The sequence below is a fragment of the Trichoderma ghanense genome (assembly GCF_004382785.1).
Source record: "Trichoderma ghanense strain CCMA-1212 chromosome Unknown scaffold_0, whole genome shotgun sequence".
In the NCBI taxonomy this organism is placed as follows: Eukaryota; Fungi; Ascomycota; class Sordariomycetes; order Hypocreales; family Hypocreaceae; genus Trichoderma; species Trichoderma ghanense.
In genome coordinates this window covers 311,251-334,641 of record NW_027395663.1, presented here as the reverse complement: position 1 = coordinate 334,641, position 23,391 = coordinate 311,251, and the positions used below count along the sequence as shown (strand labels likewise).

General features: G+C 54.3%; 9 protein-coding genes across 9 annotated transcripts; 6 read left to right on the top strand and 3 right to left on the bottom strand.

Annotated features, from left to right (window-relative positions):
- Nucleotides 1–585: 585 nt before the first annotated feature.
- Nucleotides 586–2,314, bottom strand: CCMA1212_000116 (L-aspartate decarboxylase dtxS4; the record flags this gene model as incomplete). The annotated part of the gene is made up of 4 exons (XM_073697601.1): nt 586–1,710; nt 1,770–1,814; nt 1,879–2,166; nt 2,237–2,314. The coding sequence occupies 4 exons, from the start codon at nt 2,312–2,314 to the stop codon at nt 586–588; spliced, it is 1,536 nt and encodes a 511-aa protein (XP_073563446.1).
- A 1,109-nt stretch (nt 2,315–3,423) lies between these two features.
- Nucleotides 3,424–5,306, top strand: CCMA1212_000115 (uncharacterized protein; the record flags this gene model as incomplete). Its single annotated transcript, XM_073697600.1, has 4 exons — nt 3,424–3,557; nt 3,611–3,621; nt 4,215–4,555; nt 4,941–5,306. The coding sequence occupies 4 exons, from the start codon at nt 3,424–3,426 to the stop codon at nt 5,304–5,306; spliced, it is 852 nt and encodes a 283-aa protein (XP_073563449.1).
- Nucleotides 5,307–6,783: 1,477 nt separating this feature from the next.
- On the top strand, nt 6,784–7,578 carry CCMA1212_000114 (Ras-like protein rasC; the record flags this gene model as incomplete). Its single annotated transcript, XM_073697599.1, has 1 exon — nt 6,784–7,578. One exon carries the CDS (start codon nt 6,784–6,786, stop codon nt 7,576–7,578), a length of 795 nt encoding a protein of 264 aa, XP_073563448.1.
- Nucleotides 7,579–8,205: 627 nt separating this feature from the next.
- Nucleotides 8,206–9,012, bottom strand: CCMA1212_000113 (Uncharacterized protein; the record flags this gene model as incomplete). The annotated part of the gene is made up of 1 exon (XM_073697598.1): nt 8,206–9,012. The coding sequence occupies one exon, from the start codon at nt 9,010–9,012 to the stop codon at nt 8,206–8,208; it is 807 nt and encodes a 268-aa protein (XP_073563443.1).
- A 2,008-nt stretch (nt 9,013–11,020) lies between these two features.
- CCMA1212_000112 (uncharacterized protein) lies at nt 11,021–11,352 on the top strand (the record flags this gene model as incomplete). The annotated part of the gene is made up of 2 exons (XM_073697597.1): nt 11,021–11,084; nt 11,207–11,352. 2 exons carry the CDS (start codon nt 11,021–11,023, stop codon nt 11,350–11,352), a joined length of 210 nt encoding a protein of 69 aa, XP_073563442.1.
- A 2,469-nt stretch (nt 11,353–13,821) lies between these two features.
- CCMA1212_000111 (uncharacterized protein) lies at nt 13,822–14,933 on the top strand (the record flags this gene model as incomplete). The annotated part of the gene is made up of 3 exons (XM_073697596.1): nt 13,822–14,012; nt 14,079–14,303; nt 14,369–14,933. The coding sequence occupies 3 exons, from the start codon at nt 13,822–13,824 to the stop codon at nt 14,931–14,933; spliced, it is 981 nt and encodes a 326-aa protein (XP_073563445.1).
- A 977-nt stretch (nt 14,934–15,910) lies between these two features.
- On the top strand, nt 15,911–17,588 carry CCMA1212_000110 (uncharacterized protein; the record flags this gene model as incomplete). The annotated part of the gene is made up of 3 exons (XM_073697595.1): nt 15,911–15,948; nt 16,145–16,295; nt 16,398–17,588. The coding sequence occupies 3 exons, from the start codon at nt 15,911–15,913 to the stop codon at nt 17,586–17,588; spliced, it is 1,380 nt and encodes a 459-aa protein (XP_073563444.1).
- A 615-nt stretch (nt 17,589–18,203) lies between these two features.
- CCMA1212_000109 (putative secreted lipase) lies at nt 18,204–19,595 on the bottom strand (the record flags this gene model as incomplete). The annotated part of the gene is made up of 2 exons (XM_073697594.1): nt 18,204–19,085; nt 19,326–19,595. The coding sequence occupies 2 exons, from the start codon at nt 19,593–19,595 to the stop codon at nt 18,204–18,206; spliced, it is 1,152 nt and encodes a 383-aa protein (XP_073562806.1).
- Nucleotides 19,596–21,868: 2,273 nt separating this feature from the next.
- Nucleotides 21,869–23,135, top strand: CCMA1212_000108 (uncharacterized protein; the record flags this gene model as incomplete). The annotated part of the gene is made up of 3 exons (XM_073697593.1): nt 21,869–22,267; nt 22,340–22,524; nt 22,588–23,135. The coding sequence occupies exons 1-3, from the start codon at nt 21,969–21,971 to the stop codon at nt 23,133–23,135; spliced, it is 1,032 nt and encodes a 343-aa protein (XP_073562807.1). The 5' UTR covers nt 21,869–21,968.
- Nucleotides 23,136–23,391: the final 256 nt, after the last annotated feature.

Here is a 23,391-nt window from a genome sequence, read left to right as displayed (position 1 = left end):
TCGGCAAAAGAATGCGTGTGGATATATATGGATATATATATATGGATATATATATATAGAGAGAGAGAGAGAGACAGAGAGAGCTTGGAGATGGAGTTTTGGAACTTTTTTTTTTTCTTTGGACGGAGGATCGTCGTCGATAAGATCTTATCGCAGCTAGCGCACTTGACCAGGGGCTACTTATGCCACAAAGTGGGGGAGCTGGGGTGCGCTTCTACAGAATGCGATGATGCATCTGTGAGCGTGGATCTCTTACAGCACCTATACGATGAGGAGAAGATGAGATTTGGAAAGGTTCCTTGAATCTGTGAGTAATGATTAAAGAGCCTATATTTTTGATACGCTATGAAGTAAAACGGAAAAGGAGCGGCTGCTCAACCCCCCCCCCCCCCTTGACTTGGCTATCGTCTCGCATACTCACATGGAAGTCATCACGGGGTATAGAGCAAGTGTCTGTAAACGTCGTGCGAAAATTCTATGCCAAAGACCCTATAAGATTCAACAAGTAAAAGTGTACGATATGTCAAATGCCAATGTATCACCAAACATAAAAGTCTATCCATCAAACCGCCGCCTTCAAAATCTTCACAGGGGAATTGCCAGGCTCAACTCGTTCATGGCCTTGACGAGGCCCTCAACTGTTCCCTCCAGCGTCTGTACATTGACCACGACACGCAGGAAACTGCCGTGGTCGCCGGGCGCGTAGTCGACCATGAATCCTCTCCCAATAAGCGCCTGGGCAATCTGCTGCGTTCTGCGCGTGTTCACCTTGCTATCGGAAGGCAACCGGCCTCCAGGGGCCGAGTAGAAGCAGACCTGGAGACAAGGAGGGGGGTTCGACGAGACCATGACATAGTCGCCAGTCTCCTCCAGCAGCTTATACAGGTACCTCGCCATGTCGAAAGCGTGGTCAATCTGCCGCTCGAAGCCTTTGGCGCCGTAGTAGATCCAGGCCAGGGCAATCTTGAGGGCGTCTCCCCGCCGCCCGCACTGCAGCGTCAGGTCCGCCAGATCCCAAACCTCCTCGTCGTCGCCGCCGTGGAAGAGGTACCCCGCCGAGGTGCTGTTCGCGCGCTGGAAGATGCGCATGTCCGGGCCCAGCAGCAGGGAGCACGTGCAGGGGGCGTTGAGCATCTTGTGCGGGTTCACCGTCAGCGAGTCGGCCAGGTGCGAGCCCTTCATCTTCCAGCTCTGCGCCTTGGAGAAGATGACGCTGCCGCCCCAGCTGGCGTCGATGTGCATCCACAGGCCAAACTCCTTGCAGATCTTGGAAATCTGCTCAAACGGGTCAAAGGAGCCCTTGACCGTGGTGCCGGCCGTCGTGTTGACGTAAAGGGGCGTCTTGCCCTGCTTCTTGGCGAGCAGGATGAGCTCTCGGAGGGCTTGCGGCCTCATCCGGCCCTCGCCGTCGACGGGGACCGCCCACACGGCGGACGAGCCCATGCCGGCTGTCATGGCGGCCTTTTCCACGGAGTAGTGGCCGTGCTTGCTTGTGAAGACGACAAAGTCATGCTTGCCGTTGCCGTTGGTCTTGCTCTGCGGGTACAGCGTGTTGCGAGCTACGATGAGAGAGGTGAGGTTTGATCCGCTGCCGCCGGGACATGACACGCCGCCGGCAAATTGGCCGTCAAAGTTGAAGAGATTGGCAAATGCCCTGGTGGTTGTCTTTTCAATGACGGTCAATGCGGGAGAGACGCTGTAAACGTGCAGCTTGGGAAAGGGTCAGACGATTAGAACAGGCAGTTCATGAGTCAGGAGGTACGACTCACATTGGTGTTGAGAACAGACAGCAAGAGATCGGCGATGACTCCCACCTGAAAGTGTCCATCAGCATGTGGTCCACGGACATCCTGCGTAGGGAGCATTGCCGGCACTTACGGGAGTATTACTCGAGTAGAGTTTGTCCAAGAACCCCTGGTCCCAGGTATTCACGCTGTACTTGAGCAGTCTCTCAATGTTCTGCAAAAGGCCATCTTTACCCAGCCCTTCCTCTGGCAGCTGGAACTTTAACCTGGCGACCAGATCCGAAGGCTTCTGTGAGTCAATCAGGACGTTGTGAGGCTCTCCGTTGGCGTTCAGGCCCAGATTCCCCGTGGGCTTATCAGCCGCGGCATCGTCGGCAGCCTTGATAAAGGGAATGATGAGCTGCTGGACAGACTCGAGGAGCTATAAAATAGCGAAATTAGTCTCCAGCCAAAGCGAAGGGACCAAAAACGGTCAGGAATATGGATCGTACATCGGCCGTCTCCACAGCCCTGTTCAGCTGGAGTTGAGGCTCGCCGTTGCTGGTGAGGCTGTTACTTGTCGCAGTCATGGCAGGCGAACTTTGTTTGAAAGCAAAAAAAGGATAAATCTGTTTTGTTGTTTGGAAAGTGAGAGAGAAGAGAAGGGGGAAAAAAAATCAGAAGGGAATCTCACACTAAAAGGTAGCAGAAGAGCCGCCGTCTCTTTATTTACTAATTCGCTCAGCCTCGACCTTGCGAAGAGGCAGCGAGGATGACAGAATCTACCAGGTAGACACGAGCACGGGAGCAAAACGACATGGTAATGCTGAGCCAGCCTGACAGAGTCAACGAAGACGACGAGGCAATCCAAAGGCTCCGAAGCTCGGCCAGGTGGCTGGATTTACAGATAGAGGAACCTAGTCACTCCAATCAACATCTACAACAGCAGAAGTAGATGCTGGACATGCAAGAAAAAAATAGTGTCAACCGAGTCTTTGCCGCATCGACAGCCAACACGAAAGGCTCGAAGAACAGGCGTTTCCGTGGTTGATTTCAGCCACCCTCGACCTCTTGTGTTCCAATTGCGCCATTGAGCGGCCTTCTGTCGTTTTGCAAGCCTCGGCCTGTCGGGGAATTTCATGTTGACGGTTGGCGGCTAAGGATGCCGCTAGGCTCTGGCTTAATGCCGCTCAAAGTTGAAGCGACGTTCCGAATACTCATTTATTTTTGCTTCTGGGGTGAACGATGGCTTCATCATCATTGCCAACAACAGCCTCGTCTTGTTAAGATGGATGCATTGACACAAGGCTGTCCGTCATACTGGGTCATGCCAACGATGTTCACACGCGAGTTACATGTAGATGATCCATGCAGAAGCTTCCAACCACTCACCAGACCTCAAGTGAGACACAGACATGACGAAGTGCGAAATAGGCGACCAGTGATATCGCGGCTCGACGCCCAAAGCAGAAACGCATCTCTTCTATAGCGCAAAGCCTTGTGATTCATAGTCTACATTCTCCGTCCTGGCCAAGAACAAGGCTGCATCACGCTATAGCTGCAGTCTTGGTTCCATGAGCGGTCTGATGTTCGAAGCGTCAGCCTGGCGCCGCAACAACTGACACGGAGCTTCCCGACCAGCCTTGCTGATTCTTGCATCGATGATGGCCAACGCACAATGCAGTCGCCATTCTTCATCATGACTGCCAGGCCGGTAGAAGATGACGACGACCGATGCCGCCCCATGCTAAGTCCCATGAGCGAGCCGCTGTCGCGGTACCTCCACGCAGTTGAGCTGGACAAGGTTCCTTTCAGCCGACACAGGCCTCTGATGTAAGCTCTCGTTCATCAAGTGCACGCTCGATACTGATAGTACCTATTCTTAGGGCGTCGGGGCGTAAGTGATTCCATCTGAGACGGGGACAGCAGAGGGCGAAACGCATCTCAACGGCTTGTCCTGGATCGAGCGGCACGGCAATCCCAGCACCGAACCCCGATACATGTTCGGTGTATCCCGCGTGGAGGTGCAGTAGGGCGTTAGCGAAAGGAGAATGAACCGTTGACCGTGGTGCACGGGCAGCATCTGCAAGACTATTTGCGATTTGGCGAGATGATTTGTGTCCGAGGACCGCAAGGGACTGGAAGCAGCGCGCGTTGAGCGACTGTATGTAGTTGCGTTGCAGGGTAGGGAGTCATGAGCATTGGCGTATGATGGAGATCTTGATCTTGTGTTCATTATGCAAGCGACGGCTCAAGGGGACTGACTGTATACGAGGGTGTCGGCTACAGCTGCATTGGAGTCATGCCTACCTACTCGGACTCCGAGTTCTTGGTTTCTTGCTTCCACGATGGATGCACGATGTGGTTCCAGTGCTGGTACCTAAACGTCAGAAGAGTGTGTCTGCCAATTACAATGCTTACCACGAATCTACCCATGTCGTCCGTCTTTTCGGACCTCCTTGAATGAAAAATGATACAATCCAAGTATAGCTGTCCCTGGACCAGTCAACAAGGCAGACATGGTTCACATTGGCTACCAGATTGCGAGTCTCGAGATTCTGACACTGCCAAGGTTGACGCGGCATCTAGCCGCTGATGCAGAGGCTCCAGGGAGCCCCATGACTTGCAGCTCCCCTGGAGCTCCACAGAGCACCAACGGCCGTGATTTAACATCAAATGATAACAAGCGTCGATGGAATGCAAGTGCAAATGCAACAACTGCTATTAGTGCTGGTGCCAGTGATGGAGGCAATTGTATACTATTACAGTACTTGTGTGCAGGCAGGGATGTCGGTATCACAGCCTCAACTCGCCGACTACTACAATACTTCGTACACACAGCCACGTAACCGAAGGGACAAATGATAAGAAACCAAGCAACTCAAAAGCAATGGGCAATCAGATCACGGTAGATGTAAAAATACGTAGCCTGTAATGCCGTCTTCCACTCTGGCTGTCTGGCATGTGTCATGATCCAAATCGCACTCCGTCCTCCAAGTCTGTCTCCCTGAAAGTAACACATCACAACTCAGCTACACGCAAACCATCAAACCACCAACGACGAACGAAGCCCATCCAATGCCAACTGCTCCCCCCCGGAGCATTTCCCATCAATCAATCAATCAATCAATCAAAATCGCCCACCAGCCAGCCTCAAGTCCCCCTACAGGCTTCAAAATCCCCCCCCTTCCGTCACCTACATAAACTAAGCTTCAGTTGCAACGGGCCAAATTGGCGGGGACCTGCCCCGAGTGTCCCTCGCCTAAGGTACATAGCGGCTCCGAACCCTTGTTCGCTGTCGGCGACGAGCGAAATTGGCCGCGGTGCACGACGCCAGAAGTTGGCTTGATGCCCAGCGTCTTCTCTGCTGCTGCTGCTGCTGAAAAGCCCTCTGGCGGGCTCTTGTTGATGGAACTCGACGGATGTCAAATGCCAGCGGAGAAACCACTGGCCCGTGTGTCCTCTCCGCTCTTCACGGACGCTCAGGCTGCATCTGCATCTGCATCTGCATGCATGCAACTTTTCCGTCTCTCTGGTTGGTCTGTTGCTTCTGTATGCGAGTACTGTACAGATGAGGTCTGATCTTGCAACAGGTGAAACCCTGCTTGGTGTGCTCACCTCAGCTGGTCTCTCATCCCCCTTTAGATCAAATGTCAAGGCTGTCAAACATCCCATACCCCCCCCCCCTAATAGATGCCCGGCCTCCCGTCCATCTCTCCCTCTCTCTGCTGCGGCGCATCTCTCCCTCAATCAAGCCTTTCTGGAAACATCTCCAGCTGACGTCGTGCCCTACTGTATTACCCAGCGCGCGACCGAATAAAATCCCGACCAAATCCATCCGTCCAATATCAAAGAATCCTGCCCACGAGCATCCCCTGATCCCGGCCCTTGGCTTCGCTTGCCCCGGACCCCTTGACGCTCCTTGTCCTTTCTCTGGGCCATGCCAAATGTCGCCTCCACAGGCCCGCCAGCTTCTTGTGAATCCCTGCATTTGTGCCCTTTTTTTCTTTCCCTACTCTTCTGCTGTCTTTTCCCGCTGTGGCCGAATCTGCCCTGCTCTTCGCCAGGTTAAGGTACTCCGAAGAAAGATACCAGTAGTAACCGAGAAGCACCTCTTCCTCCCCTCCCTCTATCGAGTTGTCAGTCCAACCATACCTCACATACCCAGTAGTACTAGGTAGGTAATAATGCTGGTAGTATCCAGCATCTGCCGGTGAGTGGATTCGCAAAAGGGATCCCCGAGCCCCAGATTTCCAGGTCCATTCATTAAAGCTGCAGCAGTAGCTTGCCAATAATAACGATGCAAACCTGCAGCTGGCGGTTGGTGCCAATCTGTCAAGTCTGTTGCTCAACGATCCAGAACGCGCATCTCGTAGCTTTTTTTGGTGCGCGTACTCCGTACAAGAGGTACACCTACCGCCGTCTTCTTTTCTCGTGTTGGCGGTTGAAAATCCCATCTTTTTCCTTTTTTCCTTGCTTTTCTTCTTCTTTCCTTTTTATTGCTGCCCCCTCTTTTACTACCTATTCTGCTGCCTTGGCTACCTAATTCTTCTTCTGCCCTGTCCTTATTTTTCACTCTCTTTCTCTTCTTCCCTTGTCTCCCTGTTTTTCTCCCCTCTGGTTTCCCTTCAGCGAGCGAGTTGTCGAGTTGACCAGCCGAGAGTTTGAGTAAGCGGAGCAAACTCCGTACCTTGCATACACCAACTCCTTTGCGCATACCACCCTATTCCGGGCTGCTGCTCTGTGCCCGCTTTGCAACCACAAACCCTGTCCTCCGACAGACATCATCATCATCGTCGTCGTCGTCGAATCGCCCTTTGGTTTTGCCATTCTTTTATCTCCAACTCTTCTTGCGCCCGCATATTCGCAAACATCTCGTTCTCCGCCCGGTAGCACAACAAGCAGCTCAACCCGTCTACTCTTCAGTGTCTCTCTCTCTCTCTCTCTCTCTCTCTCTCTCTCTCTCTCTCTCCATCCCGACGCAAAAAAAAAAAAAAGCACAAACAGCAAACATAACAACCACACACAAACAAACCCATCCAGCACAAAACTCTTCGCCATGGCGTCACAAACACAGAGCCCCGTGCCCATCTCCATCACCATCTGCGGCGACGGCGGCTGCGGCAAGTCGTCCATCACGCTGCGCCTCGTGCGCTCCGCCTGGACGTCCGACTACGACCCGACCATCGAGGACAACTACAGCGTCACGCGCGTCATCGACGGCGTCACGTACCACCTGTGCCTGACGGACACGGCCGGGCAGGAGGAGTACCGCGGCATGTGGGCGTCGTCCAACCTGGGCGCCGACGCCTTCCTCATGGTCTACGACATCACGTCGCGCGACTCGCTCGACGCCCTGCAGCACTTTGACGAGCTCATCGACATGGAGGCCGAGGTGCGCCTCGACAACGCCGAGCGCGCCCGCGCCGCCGGCATCTCCCCGGCCTACACCGGCTCCGGCGCCGGCGCCAGGACCGTCCCGCCCGTCAAGATCGTCGCCGGCAACAAGTGCGACCTGCAGGAGAGCCGCGCCGTGCCCGCCGCCCAGGGGCTCGAGTGGGCCCGCAAGCACGGCGCCGGCTTCATGGAGACGAGCGCCCGCCTCGAGGTCAACATCGAGGAGACGTTTGCCCTCATCGTCAAGCGCGTCGTCGAGCGCCGCCGCCTCGCCGAGGAGGGCGTCCTCGACAACACCGAGATGAGCTCCCGCGGCATGACGAAGCCCCTCACCCCGCTGCCCGCCGGCGCCGACGACGACGAGAAGCGCGGGCCCGGCGTCCGAGGGCCCATGATCAACGGCGACAAGGTTGGCCGCGGGCAGGGCGGCTTCTGGAAGAAGCTGCGGTGTTGGTGACGACAGAACGACTGCTGGAATGGGCGATTGAGACAAGAAGAGGGAGAAGAGGGCCCGAGACAGACGAGACGAAAGAGCCTTCATCTTTCCTCACGCACAATTTCCTGGGTTTTTTTTCTTCTCTTTGTTTCACGTCTTGTTTCACTGCTTGCTTATCCAACTGGGGCATGTCTTTTCTTGTGTTGTTTGTCTTTTCGTGTTTCTCATTTCTATCCTTGTTCACAGATACCACATGGATACGTACGGCGGGCGTCAGGGTTGAGAATATGATGTATGGAACAAAAAGCATCGTTAGTGGAGGGACAAAGCACGTCTGTTATTGTTTTCACATTTATTCTGTGTCATTGAAAGCGTCATGTATAAAAAGAGTCATGTATATCTAGCAACATAACTGCTCCCCCTCGCAGGCCTACCATACCTAATCCCTCGAAAAACAACATTCAGACTTTGCTTCATCTCGAATATCAAATCAGACACAAATCACCAGGATCCCAGTTTTGCAGATGAACGAGCTCTTGATCATGAGATTTGGTTTTAAGAAAGAAACAAAACTCCCAGCTGAAAAAAAAAAAAAAAAAAAAAAAAAACGCCCGGCCGAGCTGCATCACCCGCAGACGGGGCCATCCATTACTGCCTGTTGTCGACCCAGTCCCTCCACTTCTTGTACTCGGGATAGTTGAGGCTGACTTTCTTGCCTTGATACCGCGTCAACTTGATGTCCAGGTCCTGCCACTTGGAGCGACTGCCCATCCACCCCGCCTTGCGAACCAAGCTGAAGAGCGTCTCATCCTTTGTCCACCCCTGCTCCAGCGCCACGTCCGGAAGATACGTCGCGCCGTAGCGGCGCCCGCGATCGGAAAAGGAGATGCGGATGCCGTGCGTGCCAACCTCCCAGTCGTGCACGTCGTCGGCCTCTTCAAAGTCGGTGAGCAGCGTCACGGCGGCCTGGAGCGTCGGCAGCTCGCGCTTGGAGATGGGGCGGAACCGTGTGTCCTGCAGGGCCGAGATGAGGGCGTATTCGGGGATGCCCTCGGCCAGCGGCTGGGACTCAAAGGTGCCGATGCAGCCGCGCAGGGAGACGTCGCCGTCCGCCGGGTCGACGGTGTTCCATGTGACGAAGAGAGGCGCCGCTGTTGGCGGGGCGTCGGGTAGGGAGGATGTGGATGTCGCTGCAGTAGAAGCAGCTGCTGCTGAGAGCGACGTCGAGGAGGAAGACGATGAGGAAGAAGACGAGGCGGTTTCGGCGGCGAGACGCCGGAGAGCCGGATTCAAGGGAGCGTCAGAGGGGCCGGACGCGGAAGCGGCAGCGGAGCTGCTGCTGGCCTTGTATTCGGCCCACGAGGACTGGATCTCTTCGAGGGAGAGCGGCTTTCGGTTGTTGAGCTCGGCGTCGAGAGCCTCGAAACAAAGGATACAATGCTCGACGGTTGCCATCTTGGAGAGAGTTTGCAGCGGGGAGACACGGAAACGAGAGGATGAAGCGAAGCACGAGAGGAGAGAGAGGTATGTTGTCACGGAGGAAACCAGAAGACGGCGAGAAGCGGGAAGGTATCGTTTTTTTTTTCTTGATTTAACGCCACTTTGAGCGGCTAGAGAGCAGAATTAGAGGCACCGGATAAAAAAAGTTTTCAACTCACGGCAAGGCAAACTCCAAAATCCTCACTAAAGGGCGAGAAGGCGAGAGGGGAGGGAGGAGGAAGAGGGAGCGGAAGCACATGCAAGAGGACCAAAGTCCGTGATTCATGCATGGCCTCTTCCCGAGTCCAGCGCCCCCACCCTGTGACTGGAGTACCGAACGACCCCGCGATGCGTATTGCTGGGCTGGGCTGCGGTGGCTGGGAGAGCGGCTGAGGAAAAAAGGAAGAGGGAATCGAAAAGAACTCGCTCCTCGGGACATTGATTGATGACGAGATTGATCCTAGCCTAGAGCAAGCCACGGTGGCGCAGGAGGTGGCGGTGTGGCGGATGCTGATTTTTCTTTTTCCTTGGTTCTTCTTTGTGCTAGGCTGGATGATATAATCACATCACGTTTACGACTCTGATTTGCGGGGAGAAAGATGGTCCGGCGGACCGTCTCTGTTTCGACTGGCGTTTCAACCGGCGTTTATCAGACGTTGGTGATGCTGGGGGATATTCCGGTTCTTACAGTATTGCTGGTATTGTTATTATTACTTGTCTTTTCTTGGAATGGGCTTGTTGCTTTGATCTCTACTCGCGTTTCGCTTTTTGCTCAATATCTCGTCTCGATAAGGTCTCATGTACAGCAGTTTGTTTCCTGACAAGGATCAGCAACGAGGTTTACTGAGGGATCCCGGGTTAGGCCGTGTTGTTCACCAAGCCAGCAGCGCGATACAATCCTTTCAGACACCAGTTCTTTAACGTTTGATAATCTCCTTTTCATTCGGTATTATAATTAGTATAGTATTTTTCTAAGACTTATTGAGCCAAAATCATCCTCTTGACAGATCCCACCTGCTGCGACTTACACCAAACCCAACCAGCCCCTCCATCCCCTCCATCCCCATGTCATCCCTCAAACCCCCCCAATCGCAACACCACACACTTTTCCATCTCGAGCCTCACTCTCTTTCCCAATCCATCGCCCTTCCGTAACCATTCTACACAGCCATACGCGCCATCTCAAACATCGTCTTCTCACTCTTTCCAGCGCCAAACGTTACTTTATTCCATTTCACTCCGTAGCTCCCCCCCAGGACGAAGGGGAGGCTTCTGAAGCACGCCTGCGTTTCAGGTCCGCTTCCACCCCCCTTTCTCCGTGACCGTCTCCCGATCGAAACGAAACCGGAACCGCCATGAATCATCCTTTATGCCTTTTCCAGCAACTGGATTCACTCATTTTGTAGTATTACTCCGTAGCATTCAATTCGGGAAAGACAGCCTTGTCTTGTCTCGCGTTTCCCCACGCTGCCGCCTCTCGGAGCGCTAAATCAACCTGATCAAGGTCCCTCCGTTGGTTTCGAACTTGATATGACACCGAAAAGTGGTCAAGGGTCCGATGATTCGCAAGGATGAGGCACGCTTGCCTTGGGCCTTTAAACCCTGCTATTGCTGTTTCGGGGCTTCAAGTCGCCGTGTTTGAGATGGGCTTCCGACTTGCCGATAGTAACAAGGAGGAGGTAGTGCGTTTGGCATGTCCATCATCTTGCCGTAGTTTCATAGCCAAAGCAGGGCGGCTCTCCAAACGAACATATAAACGGACTGCTTTCTTCCCTCCTCTGTTGTTGGTTTTCTCTCTCTTTTCCCTTTCTTCATTCCTTTCAAGCATCCTTCACTCACTCCTCGTGTTTCCTTTTCTGGTTCTATCTTCTTGACTCTTTGTCGCCGGTCGACTTTTTTTCATCAATCGCTTCATTCTTCTTCATCCAATCTCTTCTTTTTTTTTTTTTTTTTTTTTTTTTTGGTGGTTGTTCGAGACGATAGTATGGGTCGGCACGAGTCGAGCTTCGACTACGCTGACCCGGGAGAGGTTCTGCGCGACAGCACGTGTATCTGTAGAAACGACTGGACCGTTTGCTTGCGGCTCCTCCTATTTCTCAACTTNCCCCCTTCACGAGCACCCACATCCGCATCTCAACGAACAAAATGCTAATTCTTCTTTTGTCCACAGCCAAGCACAACACAGTGGCCAAGCGCCAGGTCGTCAGCGACGCCATCCCCGCCAACGCCCCGGCCATGACGGACGCCAACGGCAACGTGATTCCCTTTGTCGCCAAGGACGTCTACGTCCACCCGGTCGAATCCAAGGCCAAGTAAAAAGACGGCTATCACGTCGCTTTCTTTTCTTCGCAACAGCAAACTTTCAAGATTACGAAAAAACAACTTCAGGAAATGGGAAATACATAATCGCATGCAGCGCAAACTTCAGGAATATGCGGTTGTCGCTTTTTTAAAACTTCAAGGGGGGGAAATAAAAGAGAGGGAAAGGGAAGGAGGAATGTGCAAGGAGAGCCAAATGTATGGGACACTTGGGGGGAGTGAATTCAGTTATTCGCAGGGTGTGATCTTTCAATATGGCGGCGCATCTCGCGAGAGGTGCGTCGTTCTTCTTTTTACATGTTTCGCTCGTATGATGCTCCGTGCTTGCTGGGCCACGTCGTGAAATCCTTGTCACCAAAGACAAATTGTATAAGCAAAATAGGGTATGGAAGAGCAACATGCCGAAGCGCAGGATCAAATAGAGAGCTTCCGTGCCCGTCCGTCCACCTCTTCGAATGCAGGAGAAACAAGCCTTTGCCAGTCTCCACCGTTGTCCGTTTCTGAATAGTATTTAGTGATCACTCTCGCCGATCCAGCGGGAATAAGGCGCCCAAATACAGCAGTGATGTAGAGCGGCTCCAATGGCTGCCAATTCCACGACAATGTGCTGTGGCTGAGCAGCTCCAAGCGCGGAAGAGCGCATTTTTGCCGGGTCTTGCTTCTTCGATGTGCGTTATGGATCGGTGACGGTATATTCTAGGTAGTAATATACAGCATCTAGTATCTCGGGAACAGGACTGGTTCATGGCAGAGGCCCGCTCACTAGCAAACACCATGAGCTATTAAGCGTCTTGTGTTGTGGCGGACGAGCCTCAACCAACAAGGTTCTACGGAGAATATTGGCAATCGGGTGCATGTCGGGGCTGGCAGCTTGCACCGCCTCTCGATCCTGAGGAGGACGGCCGTTGTCAGTGGCCTCCTGGGATGTGACAATCCTTGCCTACAGTACATAACAGAAGAGCATCCTGCGTGGCAATGTTGATGCCGCTGGCATGCCGGTAAAGGCATCATCACATACATACTTCACACGCATCTTTCCTCTCACCGTTGTCAACCACCGTGATGGCCATGACAGGGCACATACTGTACGTCCCTGCTCGCAGCGGTGCACCGTATTCCGACCTGCTACCAACTACTTACCAGGTAATAGCACTTCCATCGTGTGAGAAACTAATACTCGGTAGAGGCCAAGCATGAGCCCTTCCACCGCTCCTCTGAATCCCCTCGCCAATCGCGACTCAATCATGAGCTGAGCACGACTCCACCTTGGGCGCCCAAAATAACACAACCCTACCGTCATTGTCAGCCTGGAATGCCGGAGCCCGGTGGCGGGTTCGATCTGGCGAGCTTGGCTCCGCTGCGACTCTGCAAGGCGCGCATCTTAAATGCTGACATACATGGGTGTCCATTGCTTTGGATCCAGCACCCAAAGACAAAAATCTCGACGGTTAGGACCAAGATGGGGAAGATCCTTTCCGCCCTTGGGTCGACTGTCGTCAGGTAAAAATAGAATCTCACCAGACGCGTTTCTTTTCCAGAATGGGCAGCATCGAGAATGGAAGAGAGTAACACATTGTGCAAAATAGTCGAGCAACGGGAGGAAGAGGAAGAGGAGGAGGAGGAGGAGGAGGAGGAGGAGAAGAGAGAGACCCGCGCTTACGCCTACTCACCAATGGCATCATATTATCCTCTGAAATCCCGCCAGGCAGCCGAGCATTGAGCTGTCAGTTGAAGAATAGACTTAGGCTCCAGTTTGGGCAGCTGTTCGCCTAGAGAGGACGAGCCATTCGAGCTTGGGCTGCATGATTTCACTTGTCGTGGCACAGGATCGTCCCTAGTGTCGCCAATAAGGAGAAGCAAGCTCAGCTCCTTCAGCCGCAACAAGCCCCCCGTTCCCCGCGCGTCTAGGTGTCCACACAAATAGGCTGCTCACTCCAGAGACGAGCCCGAAGCCCTCCCCTGGTTCGTGAGACGGCGGTGCAAGATTTCTGATCAGTCATGGGCGGATGAGGCGCCGAGGGCGGCTCGGCTAGCCCAAGTCCATGTAGCGTTGTCGAACAAGCGGTCTCTGGTGTTGACGAGGGTGGAGAGGTCCACGCCATGTATGGCTTAAATGAGACGAGGTCAGGGCTTGGCCGCAGGGCAGACTCGACGAGGCTTGAGATGATTAGTCGATCAATGTTGATTCCATCAATACCTAAGTAACCGAATAAATCTGTGCCAGTCCGCCTGCTGCATGAGGCTTGAGGGGGGAGACCCAAAGGTGCTTACCTGCGAGCCTAAAACAGCCCTACCGCACCTGAGCAGACCAAACCATACCATTCAACACTGGGACATGCAAACGATCCGAGAGCCTGATAGACAGCAGCTGGCATCGTACCTTGTTCTGCTTTCCTGCGCTCGCCAACCATAGGCCAGGAAGCGCTCCATATATCCATCCGGAAGCTCATAGCTGCAAGTCGAATCATGGGTAGCCACAGAGCGCAGGCACAGTTTGAGCGTGCAAAATGGCGGCTGCTGCTTCTTTCCCCAGCCTGGTCGGTGCAGCTGACGTTGGCGTTTGGAATGCTAGGGCTCTTCTCATGGAGACTTGGTGATACCATCCATCACTTCGACGATAGAGACAAGGCCGGCAAAGTTCCCGTCATCGAATATGTGTAAGTCTCAGCCCTCGCTTTGTTTCGGAGCTGGACCAGTTGAGCAAAGGCACTGATGATTCGAAGCTGGGAGACGACGAATATAGCACTTTCAGCCGTCGTGGCATTCTGTACCATCTTCGAGATTGCCAGATACTTTGCTGAGTCGCTGACGCCATGGACCATGCTGTTCACCCATGTTGTCAAGCTGGCGTGCGCATCCGCCATCCTTGCTCTCGACGTGGTCATATATGTGCAACGAAGCGACTCTCATTATTCTCTCATTGGAATTGGCATGGACGCCCTGTTGATGTAGGCGGCTCAATTTGTGCAGCGATAGAAGTGGTGGTGGGTTGGCAAAGCTGACAGATGCATAGGGTCGTTGCTACATCGCTTGCCGTCTATGCCGTCGTCGCATATCGCCGGCTGTCCAAGTACGACGACTATGCTCGTCCTGTCAACGTCAAGCCATACGGCTTCAATGATGGGCTAGAGACCGATACGCCATACTCTTCGTACTCGAGCCGAACAGGAATGCTAAAGTCCACGGAGAAACGAAGCTCGCTCGGATCAGATCGCCTGAGCGTCGGATCGTACACGAATCCATCCGTGCTGCAGCCAGCAGAGCAAAGGCCGAGGCGCTATAGCCACGAGAGAGACACACAGTTTGACGAATACATGGTTCGAAAGACGTCCATCAGCTACAAGCCGGACTCTGCTTCGCCAAAGTCGCCCGGAGAATCGCCCTTGGGAGATGCGTTGACCGCGGTAAGCACCATCGGACAATCTCGCTCAAGAGGATCAAGTGTGTCGCAGACGATGAGTTACAACAGCGACCATATCTTGGTTTCGGTGCCGGAAGAGGAGGCTGAAATGGTTGACGCGGAGGCGGATCACAAACGGGATCGCGAAGCTCTGCTGGGACACGCTCCATGCTCATGAAACGAGACACCCTCGATTCCCATTGTTTCGGAACAGAGATGCCGCGGAATGCCAGGTATCAGAACTGGCGGAGCAACGAGCTCAGGTAACGGAAAACAGGGCGAACACGCGCGGAGGAGAATTGGCGATGACTGAATTATACCCGATCTCAGAGAGAGAGAGAAGAGAAAGAGACTTTGCCCCCCCGGCAAGATGGTGATGCTCATGGTCTCTGGCATTTTGAAACGGGTGGAATCACTCCGGATCTGCGGGGATGCCTATCCAATGTTACGAGTCTAGAGTAACGGAAACGGAATATGATCATACAGAGATGAGCGCAACCAAGCCGACATTGTCGAGCAGCTGTCTGGCAAGTCCAAAAACGGATAAAACAGATAGAGATGGAAGAGAGTTTATATCTTGTATAAATATTACAGCCGAATCCAGGCACAGGGACGTTGGCCTGCCAAATGAATCTACCTAGATGGAAAAGCCCACTGAGATCTCCAAGATGCACCACCAAATCAGTCAGTGATCATCTACCTAGTAGGTAAGGTAGGTATGGCTGGGGGGGCACGGGTCACGTGCATCCAGGCCATGACCTCCAAAGGCTCTCAAGGACCTGGTCGAGCTGGTGTCCGCGGGTCCTCGTTGGCGACGACTGACTGCGGCCGGATTCTGGAGATTTGGAGCTCTGCTGGGATTGCTTTTCTGCTCGCCCCGGCAATCTATTTGGCCCAGGACTGAGCAATACAGCACTGCCTTACCTACATACAAGCGTGCCTCCAGCCCGAAAGTGAGCCGCCTCCAGCAAAGTTCCCACCCCAACCGCTAAACAACCACCATCCCACCTTTTCGCCCAGACCGCCTACCTGGCAGCTGCTCGAAACGCGCGCCCAACCAATTCATGCCGAGCGTCGAGTGCGGCTTCTAGCCTCATTGTCTAGAGCTGCGCAAGGCTGACGCGTGGCCAGAGGCGCATCCCAAACACCGTCACCATGAGTCGAACACTGCCCGTGCGGCAGGCCGAGGAGCTGTAGGTAATATGGCCACTGTTTTACTTGCTGGGGCGGAGGGGCATGTGGCGTCTGATGGATGGATCGAGGGCATGGAGACCGGATGGACGATGAGGAGGAGCAGGAGCAGGAGGGGGACGGCGAACAACAACACCAAACCCCCGATCGCGAGAGGCTGTTCTTTTGTTTTGCTAACCCGTGGCGCGGCGGCGATAGGCACAAGTCCATCATAGCGTATCTCGCGGCGAACAACCTGGCCGAAACCGCCACGGTGCTCAGGCAGGAGCTGGGCCTCGGGGAAGACGTCTTCGATGCGGCGACGACCAAGAAGTACGAGGGTCTGCTGGAGAAGAAATGGACGAGCATCGTCCGGCTACAGAAAAAGGCATGTCCGTTGAACCTTTGGCTGCCCAGCGCTTTATTACCCGACCGGCTTGTCTAACAGGCGTTTTTGCGACCCCCCCTCCAGATCATGGACCTCGAGACTCGAAACGCGGAGCTGCAGTCCGAGGTCGACAACGCGACACCCTCGTCGCTCTCACAGAAGAACAAGGACCCCGTCTCCTGGCTGCCGAAAGCCCCCTCACGACATACCCTCGAGTCGCACCGCGCGTCCGTCACCTGCGTCGCCTTCCACCCGCGGTTTACGTCGATAGCCTCGGGCTCCGAGGACTGCACAATCAAGGTCTGGGACTGGGAGCTCGGCGACCTGGAGCAGACCATCAAGGGACACACACGGCCGGTCCTGGACCTCGACTACGGCGGCCCCAAGACGGGCATCCTGCTGGCCTCGTGCAGCTCCGACACGACGATCAAGCTGTGGGACCCGGCAGACGGGTACAAGAATATACGCACGCTGTCGGGCCACGAGCACAGCGTCAGCGCCGTGCGCTTCATCCCTTCTGGCGGCACCGGCTTCTTCTCCTCGGGCAACATGCTCGTCAGCGGATGCGGTGACAAGACGCTCAAGATATGGGACGCCAACACGGGGTACTGCGTCAAGACGCTCAACGGGCACGCAGGCTGGGTGCGGGACGTCTGCCCGTCCCTCGACGGCAACTACCTGCTGTCGACGGGCGGCGACCACACCGGCAGGCTATGGGAGCTCACGGTCGCAAACCCCGAGACAAAGGTCACGCTGATAGGTCACGAGCACGTCGTCGGCTGCTGTGCTTTCGCCCCGCCTGCCGCGTACGAGCACCTGGCTGCTCTGGCAGGCCTCAAGAAGCCTCCGCCGGCGAGCAGCACAGCCGAGTTTATGGCGACTGGGTCACGAGACAAGACGATCAAGCTGTGGGACGCCAGAGGCAACTGCATCAAGACCCTCGTCGGCCACGACAACTGGGTCTCGGGCGTCATGTTCCACCCGGGAGGCAAGTATCTGCTCTCGGTGGCGGACGACAAATCGCTGCGATGCTGGGACCTCAGCCAGGACGGAAAGTGCGTAAGGACGCTGTCCAACGCCCACGAGCACTTCATCACGTCTCTGAGATGGGCTCCCGCGAAGCCAAAAGATACCCCCACAGGCAACGGCACGGCCAACGAAGGCGAGGGCACACCTAGGAGGGCGGCGGCCGCGTTGGATATATCAGATGCGCAGATCCGCTGCGTTATTGCGACGGGCAGTGTCGACATGACAGTCAAGATATGGGCGAACTGAGGAGGAGGAGGAGGAGGTGGTGGTGGCAAGGGAAAATTCGAAGGGAAGCTATACAGGGGAGCAGCGAAGCAGGAAGGGGATTCGGACTATTCCAAGTAACATGCCCTCGCAGCATGAAAGGGACAACCCTTAACCCACAAACTACAACACCCACACATACACACGCGTCGAGAGACGAGCTGGGGAATGATCGGAGCTGGGGCAAAAGGGTGAAGGTGAGATGAGCGGATGGATGGTATACCACTCCAAGCGGAGTTAATAATCGTTTGAGTTGGCTAGCTGAGCGTGGGATCGGGGTCTATTTTCTGGTGGATTAGATATGGGGGGGTATAAGCTGTCGGGGTGTGTGAGGGAAGAGAGGGGCACAAAGCACAAGAGCGCGGGAGCTAAAGAAATTTACTAAACTTTATTGCATGTCATTTTGAACACACTGTATGACTGTTGAAGTGAACTCCTTTGCAAGTGTACACCATAATCATCAACAGTGATAGCACAAGGAGTAATAGTATCAACAAATGTTTTCAAGAATGCAAGATGGGATGCAAGCATCATGTGATCCCAACAACTCATATCCAGAACAGCCATCTCCATAACAGCAACGCATTGGACAACTACTCACCCCAGCTTCGCAATCCAGCTCTGAATCGTCTGCTGAATCTGGTCACTGTTCTTCTCCATGAAGAACATGTGGCCATTGCCGTGGAATCCCGCCTTGGCAAGTTCAAGATGAGTAGTCAGAGAGCAGCCCGCCTGCTTCAGGTAGTTGACAGTGCAGTAGTCATACGGCGCGTGATACGACGACTCAGAGGTGACAAAAAGGATAGGCTTGCTAGCCAGGTTCGTGAGCTGTTTTGGCGCCGGAGAAGAGGCCTGAAGCACACAATCGGTATGATTCGCATCAGGAGCAGGATAGACCTGCTGCACGAGGTCCACAGAAGGAACATTGACAGGGGGCGTGTAGGTAAGCTTAATGTCCGCCAAGCCCCAGGCGCGAGCGGGAGTCGTGCTGAAGATGGCCTCGCGGAAGGGAGGGCCAGTGGGCTCCAACAGGACGAGGGCCTTGGTGAGCTTGGGGCGAGCATCGGCAATGACAATGGGCATGATGCCTCCCTGGCTGTGGCCGACCAAGATGACGGGCTTGCCAATCTTGTCCAGCAGCGCCGCGCCGGCGTTCTGGACCGTGGTCTGCTGGTAGACGGCGTTGTTGATGAACTGGACGTTGGAGCTGTAGAACGTGTCAAAGATGGGGTCACCCATGGAGCCATTACCAGGCCACTGCGTATGCAGAGCAGCTTGCGGCCACAGATTGTAGTTTTGGACCGCGGTGAAGCGTTGCTCGATGATCTCAGCTGAGTAGGTCGACGGCGAGGCGGCCATGTAGGCGGGCTGCCATGGGGATCGGGCTCGCAGCGTCTGATCTACGATGTAGATTTCATATCCCTGGTCCAGGAACAGAGATGCCCAGCCTCGGCTACCGTCAGGCTTGTTCAGAAAGTTCTAGATTCGGGAAGCATCAATTAGTTAGCTGCTTCTACCTCGGCGGCGCAGAGTGGTTCAGGGGCGGTTCAGGGATCTGTCTGTTAGAGCCAGACAACACGATTCGCACACACAAAGCCTCGACTTGGCCCGCATATCGCGCCCCGACTCGGAGCACACAAAGACAAACTAATCACAGCATGGACCCATGCGGCTGAAGCTGTGGGCGCATGAAGAGAGCAAGGAAATGTCAGAGCTTACGGTGCCGGTCTTGGCCTGGCCGTGGATGAAGACAATGGGCGTGGGCTTGCTGACCCCCTTGGCCGGCTGCAGCCTCTCGACATACATCTGCTCGCGATAGATGTGGCCGCCAGCGCCGTCGTCAGCATATCTGCCGCCCGTGTAGAAAAAGGTGCGGATAGCTGCGACCTCGGACGAAGCCGGTGACACGCCGTCGGCATTGGAGATGTCGGCGGCATAAGCACGGCCCAGGAGGGAAGCCAAGAGGGTGGCAGTCGTGATGAGGCGCATGGTGGTTGGTCGGTTGGTTGATTCTGATTTGATGTGCCTCCGATGCTCCAGTTGGGATGAAACGGTAGAACCAGGCTGTCGGTGTCTGGCGTCCGGTGCAATTGGCGTCTGTCGGTGAGGCAGCCACGATATGTTGCGGGAGGCTGTGTCGAGGTACTTCGTACACGCACAGATCAGAAGCGCATGCACAAACGAGGCCGTAGCAGGTACTGCGTGACGAGGTATGGCTCTATCCCTACTCAATCTGCAGGTGCTGTTTCACGATCGAGGGATGCGGGTGCGAGGGAATCCACGTGGAAGGACCAAGGCGAGACGAGGCGAGTGGCAAACCTTGGAAACCGGGAAGGAGCGCGGCAGGAGGAGGAAAGAGGCGAGCCCGTTCAGCCAAGAAGAACGCGATGGACGGGAGGGAAGGAGAGCTGCAGCATCCGCGTGGATGTGATTATGGACCTGGTTGTTCTCTCCATCCCTGGCCGCTCTCTCTTTCCCTGACCGGGGGCTGAGGGCTACCTAGTAACTGAGCCGTACTATTCGATCAAGCTTGTCGAGCTTGTCTAGAGGTTGAGCAGGTGCAAGGGGAGAGCCGTCCTAGTGTTGCCAACGAGGGCGGTGTTGACATGGCTGTTGGTGGAAGATTCGGCTCCATGCCCCCACAAAGAGTGCTGGCTTTGATGGAAGCATGAAGCGGAGGTCCATAACACTTACTTACTTGGTGACCCTTGATAGGGCTTGTGGTGTTGCAGCTGGGCAAGGCAGGTAGCACTTCCCTCGATGCTTACTGTACCTTCCTGTTCGAATGGCTTTATACTCGTATCTGGCTCGTAGGAAGTTCAGTTGTGAGTCCTCATTGCCAGGAAAAGTGATCATCTCTTTTTCTCTTCACCACCATGAGATCGGATCGCCCAGCGACACAATGCTGGCAGCTCTTTTCCGTGTAAGTGGCAGGGGTTGGTATTCAGGACACCGGCCTTAGAAGCCAGCTGATGCAGAGTCTAGACCGACAGTACCGACTATCCTTGGTGTCAGGATGATGCCTGGTCAAGCTGGTGTTAGCTGAGAGTCATTACCGATATAAGGTGGTACCTAGTCGTTTTCCTAGTAGAAGCACAAGTCGATACTATCTCCCGCGAGCATACGAACAATACGGTTACCTACGAATGGGGAATGCCAGGCGTCGTCGCTGCGAAAAGATATAACCTCTTGCTGCGAGCAACAAGAGAAAAAAAAGGGCACGCATGCGAAAGAAAAAGGCCTCCAAAGCCCAAGACGTCAGTCGCAGAGTCTTGGCGATTTCCTCGAGTGCAGGCATCCTGCCGCTTTTTCCAGGCTCCTGGATCGATCCCCTGACACCTGCATTGCCCTTTTCCTAGTAGGTCCCTAGCACTGAGCAGCCAAGAGCACGAATCTTCAAGTCCCATGCAGACTCATTTCTAGCTGCCAAAGGCTCGCGATGCTAGCTGTTTAGGGCTGGTGCCAGACCAGCCCCTATCACGGTATCCCACATGAATGCTACCCTGCTTGAAACGCACATAAGTCCATTAAGACGGACGTCCAATGGGGTTGATTCTGTCTATTTAAAACATGCAGAGCAACCTGGCCAATACTTGCATCAAAGAATTGTCCCGTCTTGGGAGTTGCCAAAACACCATGCAGATCCCTCGCTGGCTCCCTACATCACGGGGACTTGTTGTCGAGATGGAGAAGGAAAGAAAGTTTGCTCTAGCAGCGGTTGAAGCCGCACAGTCTCGACCCATATACCAACGGCTACGGCCCGTAGTGGCTTGGAAGGGCTCTTGAAGCTTGATCCTAGCCGCCTCCATACGAGTATTGCCCAAGTGCTGGTAGTGTTCGAATTAGGTCCAGTTCTCGCAGGGAAGCTGATGCCCGTTTCCGGGAAACACTTCTTAAGTCGTCTACTAGCAGCATACGGGGGAAATTATGTCGAGCACTCCGTGTTGGAATCTCGCCCTCCATGGAAGTCATGCTCAGCTACGGACTACGAGGAACGGGGGCCCCAACGGTTCCTACAATTACGTGGGTTTCCAGGTTGAGATCATCCCCCATGTTTCCCTGCTCCAGGCAACTCAAGATCCCTGTCGATGCTACTGCCGAAGGGTATAATTCTTAGCAATGGCAATTTCTCGTCTTATGCTCGGCAGAGCCCTGCTGATGGCCAACCACTCCACACTCTTAACCCCCCGCACCCGCTGCTGGCTGATGATCGGGTCGATGAGCCTCATTCCCTTGTATCATTTTTGCTATACTTCCTTTGTTGTTTCTCTCAGTAGTATTTCCTTTTCCTTCCATCGCATCACCGCCCTTGATCGCTTGTCGACGAAATAGGATGCTTGTTGCAATATCATCAACGTCGCCATGGATTCCACACTCATCATCCATTGGCTCTTCAGCTGGCTGGCCCTCATCATCATGGGCGTGAGGCTTTGGGGGAGGAAATACGTCCGGCAGGCCTTCAACGCAGGCGACTATCTCACCATGGCGGCCTGCGCCTGCGCCCTCATCCGCCTCGGCATGATCCACGTTGTCCTGACCTGGGGCACGAGCAACATGACGGCCGCCCAGCGCCAGGATCATCACTTTACCCCCTACGAGATCTATCAACGGGAGATCGGCAGCAAGCTCTCCATCGCCAACCGGGTCTTCTACAACTCTTAGTCAGTATACATATGACCCGCGGCCTAAGCGAGGGAGCAGAGGAACTAACAGCTGTCTCTAACACGGGATAGCCTTTGGTTGCAGAAGCTCGTGCTGCTGGATCTCTATCGACGCCTCATTCGAGATATGCCGTATGAAAAGTGGCTGATTCGAGTCTACCTCCTCGTCTTCTTCGCCACGTACACGATTGTCCAGGTCTTTACGTTTAGCGAGTGCAAGCCTTTCCATCTCTATTGGCAGGTTCTTCCTGACCCTGGTATGTCCCAGTCGATTCGTCCTTCAGAGTATTCGGTTACATGTGGCCTGACTTTTGTTATAGGTCCATGTGCACAAGCTCAGAAGCAGCTCATTGTCCTCGGCGTCCTCAACATCATAACCGACTTTATGCTGCTCATCATGCCATCGCCCGTCATCTTCAAGCTCAAAGCACCCCCGGGACGAAAAGCCCAGCTGGTAGCCCTCTTCACGCTTGGTATCTTTATCATCATCATCACCATTATCCGCCTACCGATCAACTCCTCGCACCCTTACAGCCAAGTGAACCGCACCACCTGGGCGAGCACCGAGCTTCTGACAGCCGCCATCGTCGTCAATGCACCGACGCTCTACTCGTTTTGGAACACGAGCCGGCGGAACAAGTCCACGCCTCAGGAGCAGGAGCAGGGCGCTTCGGACAAGGCGAAAGATGGGATTGTCTTGGAGACGATAGGCGGCAGTACTTTGTCTGGTACCGGGGGTGGGAAGCGGAAGCCAAGCGGGGGCATATTGCAGACGAAGGAGGTTATTGTGTCTGAATACAGGCATAGCGGTGAGTACATCAAATTGGCCGATGAGAGAGATCATGCGTCACAAGGGTCGGGCAAATAAAAGGAGAAAGATTACATATTTTCTGGGTTCCATTTTCACATCGCATCTGAACGTCTCTGGGAAAAGGGTTGGATTTCAAACGGCGGACTGAATGACATGAAGTTATATATATGCCCCTCGTCAAACGATGGAGATTACCAATAGATGGATTTTGGTGCGCGCACAATAATGAAGCCCATCTTTACATGCTTAAGAAGAAATTGACAGATACTGACTCTAACGCTCTACCAAATCACACCCTCCTCCGAGCCCCCCC